This window comes from Lipotes vexillifer, unplaced genomic scaffold (genome assembly GCF_000442215.2).
Source record: "Lipotes vexillifer unplaced genomic scaffold, Lipotes_vexillifer_v1.1 scaffold414, whole genome shotgun sequence".
NCBI lineage: Eukaryota > Metazoa > Chordata > Mammalia > Artiodactyla > Lipotidae > Lipotes > Lipotes vexillifer.
The window spans coordinates 434,102-450,393 of NW_006782864.1; the positions used below are offsets into that span (position 1 = coordinate 434,102).

General features: G+C 42.8%; 1 protein-coding gene across 1 annotated transcript in view; it reads left to right on the forward strand.

The window, feature by feature from the left end:
• Window positions 1-9,415: 9,415 nt before the first annotated feature.
• The window catches only part of INTS10 (integrator complex subunit 10), a 37,555-nt gene continuing 30,678 nt past the window's right edge, over window positions 9,416-16,292 (forward strand). The window contains exons 1-6 of the mRNA XM_007455458.1: window positions 9,416-9,611; window positions 10,197-10,264; window positions 11,461-11,564; window positions 13,167-13,306; window positions 15,362-15,443; window positions 15,937-16,077. Of these exons, the coding sequence (XP_007455520.1) occupies window positions 9,483-9,611; window positions 10,197-10,264; window positions 11,461-11,564; window positions 13,167-13,306; window positions 15,362-15,443; window positions 15,937-16,077 (664 nt within the window). The 5' untranslated portion in view covers window positions 9,416-9,482. The remainder of the gene's footprint in view (window positions 9,612-10,196; window positions 10,265-11,460; window positions 11,565-13,166; window positions 13,307-15,361; window positions 15,444-15,936; window positions 16,078-16,292) is intronic.

A 16,292-nucleotide genomic window follows, 5' to 3' on the forward strand; every position in this document is an offset into this window, starting at 1 on the left:
CGTGGCACAATGGTTGAGGGTCCGCCTGCTGATGCAGGAGACACGGGTTTGTGCCCCGGTCCGGGAGGATCCCACATGCTGTGGAGCAGCGGCTGGGCCCGTGAGCCATGGCCGCTGAGCCTGTGCGTCCGGAGCCTGTGCTCCGCAATGGGAGAGGCCACAACAGTGAGAGGCCCGCGTACCACATTAGAAAAAAAAAAAAAAAACTGAAAATAGAGCTAACATATGATCCAGCAATCCCACTCCTGGGCATACATCCAGAGAAAACCATAATTCAAAAGTATACATGCACCCCAATGTTCACTGCAGCACTGTTTACAATAGCCAGGACATGGAAGCAACCTAAATGTCCATCAACAGAGGAATGGATAAAGAAGACATGGTACATATATATATAATGGAATATTACTCAGCCATAAAAAGGAATGAAATTGTGCCATCTGCAGCAACATGGATGGACCTAGAAACTGTCATACTGAGTGAAGTAAGTCAGACAGAGAAGGACAAATATTGTATGATATAGCTTATATGTGAAATCTAAAAAAATGGTACAAATGAACTTATTTACAAAGCAGAAATAGAGTTACAGTTGTAGAAAACAATCTTATGGTTATTAGGAGGGAAAGTCAGGGAGGGATAAACTGGAAGATTGGGATTGACATATACACATTATTATATATAAAATAGATAACTAATAAAGACCTACTGTATAGCACAGGGAACTCTACTCAATACTCTGTAATAACCTGTATAGGAAAAGAGTCTAAAAAGGAGTGGATATACGTATATGTAAAACTGATTCACTGTGCTGTACAGCAGGAAGGAACACAACAGGGCTTCCCTGGTGGCACAGTGGTTAAGAATCCGCCTGCTAACGCAGGGGACTCGGGTTCGAGCCCTGGTCCGGGAAGATTCCACATGCTGCGGAGCAACTAATCCCGTGCGCCACAACAACAGAGCCTGTGCTCTAGAGCCCTTGAGCCACAAGCCCTTGAGCCCGCGTGCCACAACTACTGAAGCCCATGTGCCTAGAGGCCGTGCTCCACAATAGAAGCCACCACAATGAGAAGCCTGTGCACCACAACGAAGAGTAGCCCCCGCTCACCACAACTACAGAAAGCCCGTGCACAGCAACGAAGACCCAATGCAGCCAAAAGTAAAATAAATTAAATAAATTCATAAAAAAAAGAAATGAACACAACCTTGTAAATCAACTATACTCCAATAAAAAACAATAATAATTTTAGAAAAAGAAAAGAAACAGACATAAAACACTATGCCTCAAACACACAAATAATAACATGTAAAAGAATCTAGATAAAAGGATGGATATAATGGGGAAAGAGATAAGAAATTTTAGGAGAGTTATAAAAATTTACATATATAGTTTCCAAGTGGAAACTCTAACACTGAAAAAAAAAGCATAAGAACTGGAATCAAATATTCACTGGATGGGATTAACTGGAGATTAAACACAACAGAAGAAAGGATTAGTGAACTTGAAGATAGCTCAAAATATATCATTAAACTGAAACACAAAGAGTAAAATATTAGGAGAGAAACAAAAACAAAGCCTCAATGACCTGTGGGTCCAACACATGTGTGGTTAGGATCCCAGAAGGAGGGAAGCAGAAAATGAAGTAGGAATAATCTTTGAAGAAATTTTAATCAAAATCCCAAATCTGATCAAAAAAGAAACCCACAGACAGAAAAATCAGTGAACCCCAACCAAAAAAGAAAATACACCTAAAAAGAAAATCACACCTACACAGATCATAGTCAAAGATAAAGATAAAATCTCAAAGGCAAGCAGATGCAGGGTCTTGAAGAGGTATGGGTTCATAGCAGCATTGCATCCATCAAAGGGTGAATTAATAAACAAAACTGGCATATATACACAATGCAATATTATTCAGCCTTAAAAAGCAAGGGAAATTTTGACACATGATACAACATGGATAAAGCTTGAGGATATTAATCTAAGTGAAATAAGCCAATCACAAAAAGATCAATCCGGTATGATTCCACTTATGGGAGGTACCTAGATGCTCAAGGTACCTCGTAAAACCCATAAAAACAGAAAGCAGAGGTTTGGTTGCAGGGGCTGCAGGCATGGGATACAGGGAATTGTTTAATGGACACAGAATTTCAGTTTTGCAAGATGAGAAGGTTTTGGAGATTGGCTATATCATGTGAATGTGCTTAACACTAACGAACTCCACACTTAAAAACTGTTAAAATGGCAAATCCTACATTATGCATATTTTACCACAATTTTAAAATTTTTGAAATTTTTTTAAAAGAAGCAAACATAAGATAAAAGGTACAGTATGTGCAAACAGCAATGATAAAAATAAGGCTAAGTTCTCATTAGAACTAATGGAGGCCAGAAGACAAGAGTATCTTTTTTTTAATTTATTTTTTTTAATTTCATTTATTTTATTGAAGTATAGTTGATTTACAACGTTGTGTTAATTTCTGCTGTACCGCAAAGTGATTCGGTTATACATATATACATATATATACATTCTTTTTCATATTCTTTTCCATTATGGTCCATCACAGAACACTGACTATATAGTTCCCTGTACTATACAGTAGGACCTATGGGTATCTTTAAAGTGCCAAAACCAAATAAGAACTATCAACTATCAACCTAAAATTCTACATTGAGTGAAAACATCTTGCCAAAATGAAGGCAAAATAGAGATATGTTCAGATCAATGGACGTTTAAATAACCGGTTGCCTGCAAACTCGCTCTGTAAGAAATGCTACAGAAAATTCTTCAGGCTGAAGGAAAATGGTACCATATAGAAATTAGACTCACAAGAAGGAACAAAGAGCACTGGAAATGCTAAGGATATTGGTAAAAATAAAAGGGTAATTTTTTGGTTTCTTGAATTCTTAAGAAGTTAAACATTTATAGAAAAAATAATAACAATGGATTGTGGCAGAGGTAATATATGTGACAATAACAGCACAAAGGGCAGGAGAAAGGGTAAATGGAGTTTTGCTGTTTTGTCTTCACATTCTTTGAGAAGTGGTGTAATAAACAAAGAAAACACGCAAGGGACCACAACCAGGTCCTTGCAGCGAGCAGCATTACAAGTGGATTTGCACACGGCAGGAGCACAGGGGACCACAGCCAGGTCCTCGCAGTGACAGTGAGGGCCCCAGTGCTGCTTGTTTCCCGTTCTGCGCCCTGTCCACCCTCTCTGCTCCAGAAGGTGGCCCCTGCATTAGCACGGGGTTAGCATCACCCAACGGAAGGGAAGTACCGCAGGCGCTCAGAGGGCAGGAGAGGGCAGACGGGCACGTCTTGTCCACTTTCTCTTCCTGTATCGGTGCAAGAGCTCGGCTGAGGCTGGCATTCTACAACAGCAGCCTCTGCCAGGATGCCCCTCAGCTCTCAGCCTCCAGGGCGAGTGGTAATCCTGCTGTCACTGGTTCCTGGTCCCTCCACATCCCCTGTGGGTCTCTTAACTCTGTCCACACTGCTGTAAATTTGTTAAATCCTTCAGAAATCTACTTGAGTTTATCTTGTTTTTTCCTCTTGGGACCCTGACTGAGAGAGCAAATGGTATGAAGAGTAACCTTGAACAAGAGGCTCTCAAGATGGAATTCTGGGGTTCCCATACATGGCTCAGAGCCACTGGAAACCCATAGCACACCCTGGAACCAGGATTACTCAAAATAAGGTCTGCCATGGCATGGACTGGAGTAGAGTGGGGAAAAGACTTGGAAAATCATTTGGTTACTGCAGCAATAAGATGTAGATTGGAAAAAGGTAAGCTGGATGTCTTGAACTTTCAACTCAGGACGTTGGTTGAAATCAGAGAACATCTCTGATGGCCTCCAAGGAATCTGTTATCTCTTTGCTTCCAGGCTGTAACAGCTGCAGATGGGGTGCCTGTTCTGCATTATATCCAGGCATATAACGAGAGGAAAATTCCAGAATGGCAGCGTATTTGCATGGCCTTAAAGTGTCTCCCTCAGTTTGCTTACTGTTGCAAAGAGAAGAAAATACTTACAGTTCAGACAACACCTTGAGTGATCAAAATGAGCGTCACCAGTGAGGGGCAGGTGGGCATTGTATGCCTCCAGGTGTGATGCCCGGAGAAGGGTAGATCACACGTGTAGTGTTCCACCTGGGAATGCACAGCTGGATCTAATCAGGAGGAGGAACAGATGACCTCAGAATGAGGAACTTTCTACATAAAAGAAAATGGAGAGGAGCTATATTCTTCAAAAATGTCAATGTCATAAAAGGCAAAGAGAGGCTGTGGAAATATTCTAGATTCAAGGAACACGAAGTGGAAAGTGAATGCAATACCTGATCCAAGACTGGCTCCTTTACTAGAAGGGGGATTCTGTGAAAGACATTATTGGGTCAATTTAAAAACTGGAATGTAGATGGTAGAGTGGATGAAACTATTTTATTAAGGTTAAAGGTATTGAAGTTGGGCTTCCCTGGTGGCGCAGTGGTTGAGAGTCCACCTGCCGATTCAGGGCACACGGGTTCGTGCCCCGGTCCGGGATGTTCCCACATGCCGCGGGGCGGCTGGGCCCGTGAGCCATGGCGGCTGAGCCTGAGCGTCCGGAGCCTGTGCTCTGCAACGGGAGAGGCCACAACAGTGAGAAGCCCGCGTACGGCCAAAAAAAAAAAAAGAAAGGTACTGAAGTTGATCACTGTCCTTGGCTATGTAAGAGAATATCCTTATTCTTAGAAAACACACGCTGAAATATTTAGGAATAAAGGGCCATGACAAATACAATTTACTCTCAAATTGTTCAGTAAAATATATATTATGCATGTATTTATTGAGAGAGAGAATCCTCTCTCTCATGCAAATGATAGAGCAAATGAAATAAAATGTTAACAATAATTAAACCTGAGTAAAGAGTATGCATTAGCTTGCTAAGGTGGTCAAACAAAGTACTACAAACTGGGTGGCTTAAACCTTAGAAATTTACTGTCTCACGGTTCTGGAGGCTGGAAGTCCAAGATCAAGGTGTCAGCAGGGTTGGTTCCTTCTGAGGCTGTGACAGGGAAGTGTTCCAGGCCTTTCTCCTGGCTGCTGGTGGTTTGCTGCAAACCTTTCGTGTTCCTTGGCTTGTAGACACATCACCCTCATCTCTGCCTTCACGTTCACATGGCATTGTCCCTGTGTGTGTGCGTCTCTGTGTCCACATTTCCCCTTTGCATAAGGACACCAGTCATATTGGATTAAGGCCTAAGCTAATGACCTTAAGTTTAATTACCCCTGTAAAGACCCTATTTCCAAATCAGGTTACATTCTGTGGTATCAGGACTAAGACTTCAGAATATCTGTTTTGGGGGGTGGCAGGGGGACACAATTCAACCCCTAACAAGTATATGGATAATTTTTTACTATTTTTATTCTTGTAACTTTTCTGTAAGTTTGAAATTATTTCCAGGTAAAACACTTTTTTTTAAGGAAAAGAAATTCCTATATGGCCTAAAGAGTGACTTACAAAACCAGGAAGAGAAAAAGTATATCCCAAAGGAACTGCAGGATTCTACCAACTCACATCCACAAGATGCTTGGAATTGACCAAATAGGATAAATCATACAATGAGATAGGACCAAATTTATCAATATGGGTTCACTTACCAAGAATTCTAGGTTCAACACGTCCAGTAACAGTCTAGGAACTGCTTGTCAAATGGGCATGTTTTGCTCCATTAGGCCTTGTCAGGGGCTGCATACAGCATCCCTATCCATCACAGCCATTTTGAATTCTGTTGGATCTGTTATAATAGTTGCAGATCCCTCTTTTGGGATCTGCAGCTATTATAGATAGTTGAACAGCTGTTAGGTGCCAAATGGCTCTAAGGGTATGCTTGTGAAGACTGGTTCATAGATGGTCTAGATTGAGAGGCTGGAATTTTCCCAGCATATGTTAGAGGAAGGACTATACTGGCTCACTGAGATGGGAATGTTGGAGTTAATTCATTACGTGCAGCCTGCTCAGCTAACCCCTACTGTACAACCCAGGAGGCCCAGAAATGCTTTAGTGAAGGGAGCACCAGAATCCATAAAAGTCCTAGTGCCAACTGTCCCCTGTACACCAGAGATGCTGGTGGGAGACAACTGCAGTAGAATTGGGCGCCCTAATTTCAATGGGAATAATGGGATCCCTGTGTGGTAGCAGTGTGGTGGCAGCACTTGACCATCAAGGACAAAGTAGGCACAATTAGCATAATAAAACACAGGGACAGAGTGGCCATCAGAGCATTTTGGCTCTCAAGGTCTGTGGCAGTGGCTAATTGATCATAAAGTTCCCAGGAATAAAACAGATGGACAGCCTCCACCAAAGTACGGCTTGATCTGCAAAATCAGAGAAAGTCTAAGCCAGGTATGCAGAAATCTGAGTTGAATGACTATACAGAAAGTACCCAATTCCCATCAGTTCATAGATCCAGAGTCCTAACTGAAAGAGTGGGAGGTGGAGTCGTTGAGAGCCCAGACTGATACTAAGACCAGGAATCTCTTACAGCATCAATCTGCACATGCGTGTGCTATTCTCCAGCAGGACTCAGCCTCCTCAATGCTCATTGACTATACAGTTATTGCCCCTATTTCAAGCCAGTCGCAACATCCAGCAAGATGCACCACAGGGTGGATCCAGGGCTGTTCATCTGAAGAGTGGATACAGGTGGGATAAGAAGCAAAGACGCTGAGCATGCCGAGTGTCCAAGCAAGGCTATAGCATGAGGAGGCAGATAAACTAGGAGGAAAAGGTAGAACTGTTAAGCTAACATCAGGGAGGAAGAAAGGAGGAAATTGCTGAAAAGAACCAAGGAGAGAGTTGAGGGCAGGAAAGTTAAGAGATTGTGTTTATCTACAGAGACAGTAAAAAGATCAGTGGTTGCCAGGGGATTTTTAGGGTGGTGAAACTATTCTATATGATACTGTAAATGATGGCTATGCTCAGCTCAGTGCTCTTTGGTGACCTAAATGGGAGGGACTGGGGGGGTAGGTCCAGGAGGGAGGGGATATATGTATACATATAGCTGATTCGCTTTGTTGTACAGCAGAAACTAACACAACATTATAAAGCAACTATACCCCAATTAAATTAAAAAAACCCTATAGAATGTACAACAAGAGTGAACCCTAATGTGAACTATGGACTTTAGTTAATAATAGTGTATCATGCTGTATAAAAAAAATAAAGAAAATAAAATTAAAAAAAAAAGAGATTGTGTTTATGAGTTTTGAGATTTTGAAGTGGAAGGTAAAAAGCAATATAGAGTTTAATACGAATCACTGAACTGAGGTCCGGGAGCTTGAGGCTGGATGCTGGATGCTGGGCATCTTATGTGACTTAGAAGTTGTCAGGGAGAACGAGAGCCAGGTGCCCAGATGCTCAATGAGGCTTCGAGATCAGGACAAGGAGGCCCAAAAGACGTAAAAACCCACATGGTGCAGTACCTCTCTTCTGTACTTTGAGATGCCAGCATGATACCCTAGGACAAATATTTATCTGGAGATCTTTCAAAATTAAGAGGTTGGCTAGAAAATATCCACAAGTCTTATCTTGTATTCTGGCAAAAACTCAATTGATTGGCATCTAAATTATAACCAGAGCTCCCTTATTTAGCCCTAGCTTTAAAATTTTCAATTTTTGGTTGTTACCTAATACAACACTAAAGAACTAAAGACTCAGGAACAGGTACAGTTTTGTTTTGGTTTCTGTTTTGTAATCCCATAACCAAAACATAAAGTTTAAAGATTAAAGTCTAATCAGTCATTTTTGCCAATTTACACATTATACAATTTATACATTAAAATCAATGAAATAATGAAAAAATATTTAAGCTAGCAGTTTTTTTTGATCTACACTTTGTAAGATAAAAATCCTGATTTTTATATTTATGTATATATATATATATATATATATATGTGTGTGTGTGTGTGTGTGTGTGTGTGTGTGTGTGTGTGTGTGTATATCCTTTTTCTTTTTTTTTTGGCCGCACTTGCAGGATCTTATTTCTCCGATCAGGGATTTAACAGGGGGCCGTGGCAATGAAAGCGCGGAGTCCTAACTACTGGACCACAGGGAAGTCCCCTGATCTGTTTTAATTCAATTTTCTACCTTCCTTTCTACAAAGCTGAAAGAATTCTATCACTGAGCAATCCATCCCAGCCTACAAGGTGATTGCATAATCATGCTGTTCCTGTGCATAATCAGAGGACATTAAATAGCGTTAGGAACCATAATGCTTCCCAAAGCGCTAATACATTTAATGTATCAGAGTGACTGAGGGTAAAGCAATGACTCTTACCTAAAGATATCATTGAGGATACTAATGAAACAAAATCGAGTTTTTAAAATCAAGGTTTTAAAATAAGGGGGGAGATACTAAAGTTATAATTTTTAGACTGGTATTATGAGTGAAATAGCAAAAGAGCCTGGACATTGATGGATTTGGTAGCGTTGGCGCTTTACATGGTGTTCCTTAAAGCCTGATCTTCTTGGTACTTTCCTCTAAAACTAACACACTAATTCACCACTAACTTTACGATTGTTTTTATTTTATTATTTTTTCGGCTCCATCGAACTGCTGGGAACACACATTTTGGCACATGCCTCCTATTAGGCAAATAAATGCTGCTTCCTCCGGTTCCTAAGTGTGGCCTCCCTTCACGAGATCAGGTAGACTGTTTTGTTTTCATTTGGTGAAAATGACACTGATTCTGGTTGAAAGAGAATTAAAACAGCTATTTTCTGTAGGTCACAGGTCCCTAACACTGTAAACTCGGGTTGGAACAGGATAAACGGCTCGGTAGCTCCCGGCATGCAGCCAAGCACCTACAAAGTACTAAGACTGCAATTGGCTCAATAAATGCTTTTCGGAGAAACCAGGGAATAAAGAAGCAACGACCATGAGACATGACCGTACTGAGGACCCAAAGGACCGGTCCAAACGCTGGCTTTACCGCCTGACCGAAACCAGCGCGAGCCTTTCTGTACAACCGATCCGGAGGTCCCGAGGGGCTCTTCCCGCCGCCTCCGCGCCGCCCCTCGGCGCTCCCCCCTCCAGCGTCTTCCCCGCCCGGCCCCCGGCCGCCCAGCCAAGACTGACCACCCGGCTCCCCGGCGCCGCCAGGACCGGGCTCTGCGCATGCTCCCTGGCTGCACCGGGGTCGCTCCCGAGCAGGGTGAGAATCCGCTCCTCCGTGTCTTGGAGGCGACCTGGAAGAGCCGTGACGAACGCACTAGGCCCCCAGAGGAGGAAGCCGCCGGGCAGAGGCGCAGAGTGGCCGGGAAGAGGCTGCTCGCAAAGCCCGGAAGCCCTCCTGGATCCACCCTGCGGCGGCGGCGCGACCCCGGACTTGCGCAGTAGCCTCCGCGGTGGCGGCGGCGGCAGCACGATCCGCGGCGGCGAGGTCCGCGGTGTCCCCCAGCCGGAAGGTCCGGCAGCCTCAGGCCGCCCGAGGCCTCCCGCATCATGTCGGCCCAGGGCGACTGCGAGTTCCTGGTGCAGCGAGCCCGCGAGCTGGTGCAGCAGGACCTGTGGGCCGCCAAGGCTTGGCTGATCACGGCCCGCAGCCTCTACCCCGCAGACTTCAACATCCAGGTGAGGCCGGGCGGGGGCGCAGGTGGGGCGCTCCTCCCCGCTTCCCTGAGCCCCCAGCGAGCCCGGCCCAGGGGACCCCGGGCCCCGCTCCGGGTCGGGGCGACGGGAGCGTTACCCCCTTGGCGGCCGGGACAGCGCCTCGCGCCGCCTGGAAAGGCCGCCCGCCGGCTCGTGGGTCCGGACGGCAGCCGCGCGGGCGCGGGTAGTGGCGGAGGCAGGGGCGGAGTGGGGGTGTTCTAGGCCCCCGTGGGAGGGAGCTGGGGTGCAGTGTAGTGAACACAGGCGCCAGCTCCGGGCTGCGGCTCTGTGAGGGGACCAATACCGCGCATTTGCGGGCCCCGCGGTAGATAAAGGCATCCGAGTGACGCGAACGGCATAGACCTGCACCGCGTTGCCGTCCGGGATAGTCAGAAGCCCCGCTGGCCGCCGGAGACGTGCCTGCGCTAAGCCGGGTCCCCGGTGCCGCGCGGCGCGAGCCCTGAGGCTCCGTCAGCACTTGATGCCCGACCCTGGGACCTTCGGGGCGGTGGGGTGAGCCGGGCCGGCCGGGCGGAGGGCCTGACGTGGCCCCGGCCCGTGTTGCAGTATGAGATGTACACCATCGAGCGGAACGCGGAGCGGACGGCCACCGCCGGGAGGCTGCTCTACGACATGTGAGTGGGGACGCCGCCCCGCACCTCTCGGGAGGTTTCCGTTCTGTCTGTGGCAGAGGGAGTTGGGGGAAGGTCCTCAAGTTCATCTGCGTGTCCGGCATCTAAAGCTTAACTTGGTCGTGGGTCTAGGCCTTCCATTAACTGCGGGGAAGTCTTCTTAGGTTTTATTCTTGTTACAGCTCTTCCATTCAATCATTTATTTTACTTTGGGAATAACGTAATACAGGCTCCTCGCAGAAGTTGCGACGGTACTGAAGTGTAAAGAATAATCAGTGGAAGTCCCTCCTAACCTCGGCCCGAATTCAGGAGTGTGTGTGTCTGTGTGCATGTACGCCCAGGACGCATCAGTAGGTTCTGGGGGAGGAGTTGCAGCCGTGAGCGCCTACTGCTCACCCACTGTGATGGGGCTCTTTCCAGGCCACCATGTAGGGATCTACTTGGTTCTTTCTCCTGTCTGCATAGCGTTTCAGCCCTCTTTTGTCGGCGGACATTTAGGTAGTTTCCAGTTGTTTGAAATTATATTCAGAGTGTCAGAAAGCAGTTTTGTACTCACATTTGGGTGTTTTTCTGTAGAGTAGATTCTTAGACGTAGGTTTTCCTAGTTGAAGGGTATGCGCATTTTAAATTTCGATGCACTGTCAGATTACTCTCCAAAAAGTACTGTTCAGTTTACATCTCCACTGACCGTGTGTGAGTGCCTGTTTTCCCACACCTTCGCCAGCATTGGATATTATCCGTCTTTCCCTCAGCTGTCAATTTTTGCTGGTGCCGTAGAAGAAGGCAATATCTTGCTACTTTTTAAAGATTTGTGTTTGTTGTATTACTAATAAGACTATCTTTTCAATTATTTGGCTGTTTGTATTTTTTCTGTGATTTACCTTTGCCCATTTTTTTCTTTGCAGAGTTTTTTTTTTCTTTGCAAAGTTTTTTTTTTTTCTTGTTTACCGTTTAGTAGTGTTTTGCATATTATGGTCACTTGTCTTTTCACTTATTAAAAAAACTAAAGACTTTTGTGAATACTCTCATTTTTCTTAGTTTTTATTTTTGTATCTTTATTTCAGTTTGTTTTGGTACATCTATGTATTCACTTGGAATATAGTAAAATGTGTTTTTCTCTGATGCTATTGTTTTGCTTTCTTTTTTGGGTACTATTTAGAATCTGACATTTTAATTTAATGCATTCATTTTAAAAATAGGTTTGTGAATTTCCCAGATCAGCCCGTGGTGTGGAGAGAAATCAGCATTATTACATCAGCATTAAGAAACGATTCACAGGATAAACAAACCCAATTTTTAAGAAGTAAGAATAAAGTGATAACTTACTGGTATATAAATTACTACTTCTGTAAGTCAGAAAGAGAAATGCAAATACCGTATGTTAATGCATGTATATGAAATCTAAAAAAATGGTTTTGATGAACCTAGTGGCAGGACAGGAATAAAGACACAGGCGTAGAGAACAGACTTGAGGACACAGGGGGAAAGGGGAATATGAACAAAGTGAGAGAGTAGCACTGACATATATGCACTACCAAATGTAAAATAGCTAGTGGGAAGCTGCTACACAGCACAGGGAGATCAGCTTTGTGACCACCTAGAGGGGTGGGATAGGGAGGGTGGGAGGGAGAAGCAAGAGGGAGGGGATATGGGGATATATGTATACGTATAGCTGATTCATTTTGTTGTACAGCAGTAACTAACACAACATTGTAAAGCAGTTATACTCCAATAAAGATGTAAAAAATAAAATTACCAACATCGATAAATAGCTAAGGTATTAAAGCTATCATTAAGAAATCAGAGATAAGATATAATAATGTGTTTTATGCTACATATTCTAGCAACATACATTATTTATAAAATTAGAAGCAAAAATGTAAAAGAAGATAATTCATCTAATTTTTATAAAATGTCTGTATGAGATTAAAAGTAATTGTATTTTGGAAGTGTTGCCTACTTGGGTAAAAATACTAGCAATTATTTCACCATAGTAAAAGTGACTCACAACTGTGAACCCAATAAAATGCAGTTTTATTGAGCTGTTAATTTTAAAAATAATAATTTTCTTCAAACAGAAATATCTAGAAAGTGATCATTCTTTTTACTGTTATTAGAACATAATGATGATGCTATCTCATATAATACAGTTGTAGATATACCAAAATGTTTCAAAGTAGAATTATATTATAATAAAAAACATATAATTCTTTTTAAAAAATTACTACTCTGGAATACCAGAAGTACTAGTAGTAATTTCACAAAAAAGTCACATCTGTGGTATTGGGACCCATATGCATGTTTTGTTCTTGGCAACTGAAGCCTGTACAAATGATGTCACTTGATCCCTTGAGCATATGCTTAGAACCCTTTAAACTTCCTTAAAAGATGTGGATTTATCAGTTAGCTCAGGAAACTGAATATATTTTAACAAGTTCTACAGTAATCATAAAACATCTGTAGATTAGACAGATCTCCACAGAACAGGAGAGAAACTTTTAGTAATTTATGACCTTTCTCATTAACCTTCACTCTGTGTTGGTTGCTATAGCCAATCCAGTATTTCAGATTTTGGAAAAAAAAGAAAGTAGATTGTTTAGGTCATTTCAACTTAAGTGAGTGCTTTTTATCTCAGTCAGCAGCAAGCACTGCTGTGACCATTCCCAGACATCATTCTTCTCTTCTAGATCCAGTAAGGCCTCCAAAGATTTTATCGTCATTCAGCAAATATCTTACGCCCAATAATATCTGACCCCAAAGCCTTCCAGGTTGTAGGTGAACTCCAACAATAGTGATTCTTCACTTAGTATATACCATTCTGTACATGATGATGCCTTATTTCCACTTTTGCTTCCGTATTTTCTTTCTGAAAGAAACTTTTAAAAGTGAAATGTGTTATATACAGGTTTATTTGAAACTCTTCCTGGTCGGGTCCAGTGTGAAATGTTACTAAAGGTTACGGAACAATGCTTCAACACTTTGGAACGATCAGAAATGTTGCTTCTACTTTTGAGACGATTCCCTGAAACGGTGGTACAGCATGGGGTAAGATTTGATCCTTTCCTTTTTCATAAAAGAGAATAAAATTGATCAGTGGACTCATGAGTATGTTTAAGAGCTACAGTGTGTATTATTCTAAAGTAGATTATTCTAATTCTGAGGAGCACCCGATAAGATTGAATTCAAATCAAGGAATCTTTGTCAGTAAAGCTAGAAGGATGTCACTGTTACCAAACTCTGTGAATATCCAGTAGTGTTGTGTTACCAGCATGAGGAGACAGTCACCAAGCCTTGACAGTGCAACTTACCTTCAATTTGTGAAGTACAGTGAAGTTTTAAAAAATAATCTGTTTCATTGTATTGAACAATGTGTTTGAATTGAAAGGAGAGCCATAGTTTGTATTCTTAACGTTTTTCACATGCTTTTGCCATATGGTCACTGTTTTCCCTCTACTCTGCCCTTTCCTCATATCTCTAATTATTAATGAGTGCTACTGGCAGGCACTGGTCGGTGTTCAGTAGGTCCTTCTATACTCCTTAGATCTGTTGAGGTAGATAGCATCCTACTTTACATATGTGTTAGTCACTTCCCGTAGCCGGTAACGGAGACGGGGGATTCAAATCTTTAACTTTCTTAATTCAACCTCTTTGGCTTATTCTTTCTGGCTCCACTTTTCTGGCTGCTGGCCCCAGTTAACCTTCTCTGTACGTCCGTATATTAGTTTCAAGGACTGCCGTAACAAAATACCAGAAACTGGGTGCCTTAAAACAAAAGTTTATTCTCTCACAATTCTGGAAGCTTGAAGCCCAAAAGCAAGGTATGGGCAGGGTCGTGCTCCCCGTGAAGGCTCTGGGGAGGACTCCTGCTCACGTCATCCTGGCTTCTGGGGCATCAGCGATCCTTGTCATTCTTTGGCTTGCAGCTTCATCTCTCAGTTTCTGCCTCTGTTGTCACGTGGCCTTCTTTGTGGTCTGTGTCCCTGTGTCTTTACATGACCTACTTATAAAGATACCAATCATTGGATTTAGGACCCACCCTGATCCAGTATGACTTCTATGAAGACCTTTTTTTTTTGGCTGCATTGGGTCTTTGTTGCCACACATGGACTTTCTCTAGTTGTGGCGAGTGGGGGCTACCCGTCGTTGCGGTGCGCAGGCTTCTCACTGCGGCTTCTCTTGCCACGGAGCACAGGCTCTAGGCATGCGGGCTTCAGTAGTTGTAGCATGCGGGCTCTGTAGTTGTGGCTCGCAGGCTCTAGAGCACAGGCTCAGTAGTTGTGGCACACGGGCTTAGTTGCTCAGTGGCATGTGGGATCTTCCCGGCCCAGGGCTCGAACCCATGTCCCCTGAATTGGCAGGCGGATTCTTAACCACTGCACCACCAAGGAAGTCCCACGAAGACCTTTTTTATAAGATAAAAAATATATGAGGTCACATTCTGAGGTTCTGAGTGGACGTGAATTTTGGGGGGATGCTGTTCAACCTGGTGTCCTCCCTGATCATTACTCTTTTAACTTTCTGTCTCATGTAATTGTTTACATGGTTCCCCTCTCCCCCCACCCCATGCATCCCCAGGTGGTTGCAAGGAAGATGATGCAGGTGTTGGTGGATTTGGAGAAGCCAGCTTTCTACTAGGCTAGGGCATCAGTAATGGGAAAGTGGCCTTCTCAAACAGTTGTGTCCGACCTAGTCCAGGCTGTATGACTGACTACTCCCGGCAACTCTTGAAAATGTTAAGTTTTGTCTACGTAATACATCTTGATGTAGAGAATAAAGTTAGTTTCTACATTTCTTAGAGAAGTCTCTACATCTGTATTATCAAACTAGCTCCAGTGCTTCCATTAAGTTTCTTAGACATTTTAATTGTACTAGTTCAGGGGAGAATAACCAAGACAGAGTGGTCTGTGGTCAGGTGAATGTGGGGTTCCCTTCTGGGTGGTGTCGCTGATGCATTCTTTTGTTTTCTAGTCTTTAAAATGATAATATTTGTTTCTTGGGTAAGTTTGAATATACAAACTATGTGGTAAAACAAATATGGTGTTTATTCATGTAATTCTGACATCTGAAACAACACAAATGATTAATTGTATTTTGAAACAGGTTGGCCTTGGGGAGGCACTATTGGAGGCTGAAACTATTGAAGAGCAAGAATCTCCTGTTAACTGCTTTAGAAAATTGTTTGGTAAGAAAAATTACATTTTGTATCATTCCTTATGCTAAGTAGAATATGCTGGGGGTAAGTGTCATTTCAGAAATAAGGTCATTTGTGGAAAGCAGAGGAACTCTTCGTTTTATGGGATTTAAATCCGTGTTTATTTTTTCAGTTCAGAAAGCATTTTAAACAACTCCTAAATTTTTATTATGTAATAGTTGATACCTCTGAAAGAATATGTGTAACCATGTATTTGAGTATGAAGCATACTAATAAACACCTGAATTTCCACCCAAACATCACTCATAATGTGGAATCTGCCTGTGTGTTTCCTTGCTGACTCCATCCACTGGTGTCCCTCTGCACTGCAATTTTTAAATAAATGTGCCATAAGGGGTTTCTTTTTTGCCAATCTATTTTAGGTATTACATTAAGTGAACTCTAAAATAAATTTTGTTTTTTCCAGAACCCTAGAGTAGACAAACAGCTTAATTGGTTTTTCCTCATTTTCCCTCTTCAACAGTGTGTGATGTCCTTCCTCTAATAATTAACAACCATGATGTTCGGTTGCCCGCCAATTTGTTGTATAAGTACTTGAACAAAGCAGCTGAATTTTATATCAATTATGTCACTAGGTCTACTCAAATAGAGAGTCAGCATCAAGGTAAGTGGGAATAACCTGCAGTTTATTTTATTGTATTTTTTATTTTGTAAAATTTCAAGCTCAGAAATCCCTCAACATCTGATTATTCTCCTCTGGATACATACCAGTTTGATAGTCTTGCTAAAAGATGGTTCCTAGAAAAAAACACTACAGTTAAGAGATGAGACTTTTCTGGAACCAGTTTTACCCCTCGATTGAAGCAGTGAACCTGCTGA